At 59.0% G+C, this 2,159-nt stretch overlaps 1 protein-coding gene across 1 annotated transcript in view; it reads left to right on the top strand.

Moving 5' to 3' along the window:
* Window positions 1-817: 817 nt before the first annotated feature.
* LOC112957579 (protocadherin gamma-B3-like) overlaps window positions 818-2,159 on the top strand; it is a gene marked incomplete at its 3' end in the record, with an annotated part of 11,050 nt that continues 9,708 nt past the window's right edge. The window contains exon 1 of the mRNA XM_026051242.1: window positions 818-2,145. Coding sequence (XP_025907027.1) covers window positions 818-2,145 — 1,328 coding nt within the window. The remainder of the gene's footprint in view (window positions 2,146-2,159) is intronic.

Here is a 2,159-nt window from a genome sequence, read left to right as displayed (position 1 = left end):
ACAAATGCCTTGAGCTTATACAAATGTTTTGTTCTCTTTCATATGGAGATGCAGTATCATTTATTCTTAGATTACAGCCTTACATAGGACATTGTTCAAGTTTTACATCACATTCAAACAGATGCCTCACAGCCCAAGGGGCAAAAGTAGCACCTTGCTCTTCCCTGAACAAAACACCAGCATTGGAATCATACCAGCCATATGTGGCAGTGAGTGTGAWGCACATAGTGCTGGAAGCATAGGGCCCGAGAGCATTTCTTCCACCTCAAATATGGAATCTTTTCTTGTCCATAACAAAGCAAATATATCTATGGCATACATTAATCAGGGTACTACCTCAGAGGCAAAATGAAAATTCATCAGGCATGTTCTGAAATTGCTGCTGTGGAGGACGATAGATTGCCTAAGGCTACGTTCTAGGAAAGCACGGGGTGGAACGTGGTGAGGTCCAAGGCCTAAAAAAGCAGCCCTTGGATAATGAACACCCGTGGGAAGAGCGCGGCCGCGACTTGCCGCTTTCCGCGGGACCTAGGCATCTTTGTGCGAGCTGCAGTGGCGGCGCGGGGACTCTGGGTGCCGCTGTTGCCCGCTCCGAAGCGCTGCGTGGCAGCCGGAAGAGAAGAGCAGAGCTGCAGAAACCGCAGAGTGGACCGGAGAAGAAGAACGAGCAGAGGGGATCCGCAGAGGACAGCGAAGGTGGGCTCTTTCTTGCAGCACACGTTGATCTGCGAACCAGCTGCAGCTGATCTGCAGAGCCGGGAAGTACCGGAGGACGTGAGGCGGGGACGCAGCGCAGCAAAGGCTGGGAGCGGTGGGAATGGGAGCGGAACAGGCAGCACAGCACCGGGGAGCAGCCGGGCATCTCGTGCTGCTGGCCGTGCTGCTGCCCCTCTGCTGCCGGGCGGCGCCGGAGCGGCTGCGCTAYGCGATTCCCGAGGAAATGGAGAGCGGCTCCGTGGTGGGGCCGCTGGCGCGGGACCTGGGGCTGAGCCCRRCAGACCTGCCCGCACGGCAGCTGCGCCTGGTCTCGGCGGCTAGAARACAGCTGAAATACTTCTCGGTGAGTGCGGACACGGGGCACCTGTACGTGAGYGAGCGTCTGGACCGCGAGGAGATGTGCGGSGACTCGGCGTCCTGCTCGGTCAGTYTCGARGCGGTCGTGCAGAACCCTCTCAAYGTTTTCMACGTCGACGTRGAYATCCAGGACATCAAYGACAACTCCCCGGTCTTCAGCAAGGCTGCTCTCGAWCTRGMRATCGSRGAATGGASWCTTCCTGRTGCGCRRTTTCCRCTKGAGATRGCGCAAGATCCGGATRTGGGAAGCAACTCWYTRCTCACCTACCAGCTCACCGAAAACCCCTTCTTCAGCTTGACAGTAAAGGAAAGCCCAGATGGAAGCAGGCAGCCCGAGATAGTGTTACAAGCAGCCTTGGATCGCGAGAAGCAGAGCTCGTTTGAGATGGTGCTGACGGCGGTGGACGGCGGGTCTCCAGCGAGGTCGGGCACTGTCCAGATTCRCATCAASGTGACAGACGCSAACGACAACGCGCCYGTGTTCAGCAAAAGCAGCTACGAGGCGCGAGTGCGGGAGAATGTGGCGACGGGCTCGCTGGTGCTGCAGGTGCGAGCCACGGACGCGGATGCGGGCTCCAACGGACGAGTCTCCTACTCCTTCAGCAACGTGCCCGACGCTGTCCGCGCTGTGTTCAGCATAGACAGCGAGAACGGTGACATCCGCAATGTGGGAATTCTGGATTTCGAGGAGCGGAATAAATACACCTTCGGAGTGGAAGCGAGGGATGGGGGTGGGCTGAATGGTCGCTGCAAAGTGCACATAGAGATCACGGACGAGAACGACAACGCGCCCGAGATAACGACGTTGTCTGTGTCGAGCTCAGTACCCGAGGACTCCCCGCCCGGCACCGTGGTGGCCCTCGTGAACGTGCACGACGCGGACTCCGGCGAGAACGGGAAGGTGTGGTGCGAGCTGGAGGGCGAGTCGCCGCTGTCGATCGTGGCGTCGTCGGGCARCTCGTACAAGGTGGTGACGGCGAGCGCGCTGGACAGGGAGCGTGCGTCCGAGCACAACGTGACGGTGGTGGCGAGCGACCGGGGCAGCCCGTCGCTGTCGAGCCGCACGGCGCTGTCGCTGTCCGTGT

Source organism: Nothoprocta perdicaria, unplaced genomic scaffold, assembly GCF_003342845.1.
Source record: "Nothoprocta perdicaria isolate Ctin4 unplaced genomic scaffold, notPer1 scaffold_736, whole genome shotgun sequence".
Classification (NCBI taxonomy): Eukaryota; Metazoa; Chordata; class Aves; order Tinamiformes; family Tinamidae; genus Nothoprocta; species Nothoprocta perdicaria.
The sequence above is the reverse complement of the archived record's forward strand: the minus strand, read 5'-3'. Positions and strand labels throughout refer to the sequence as shown.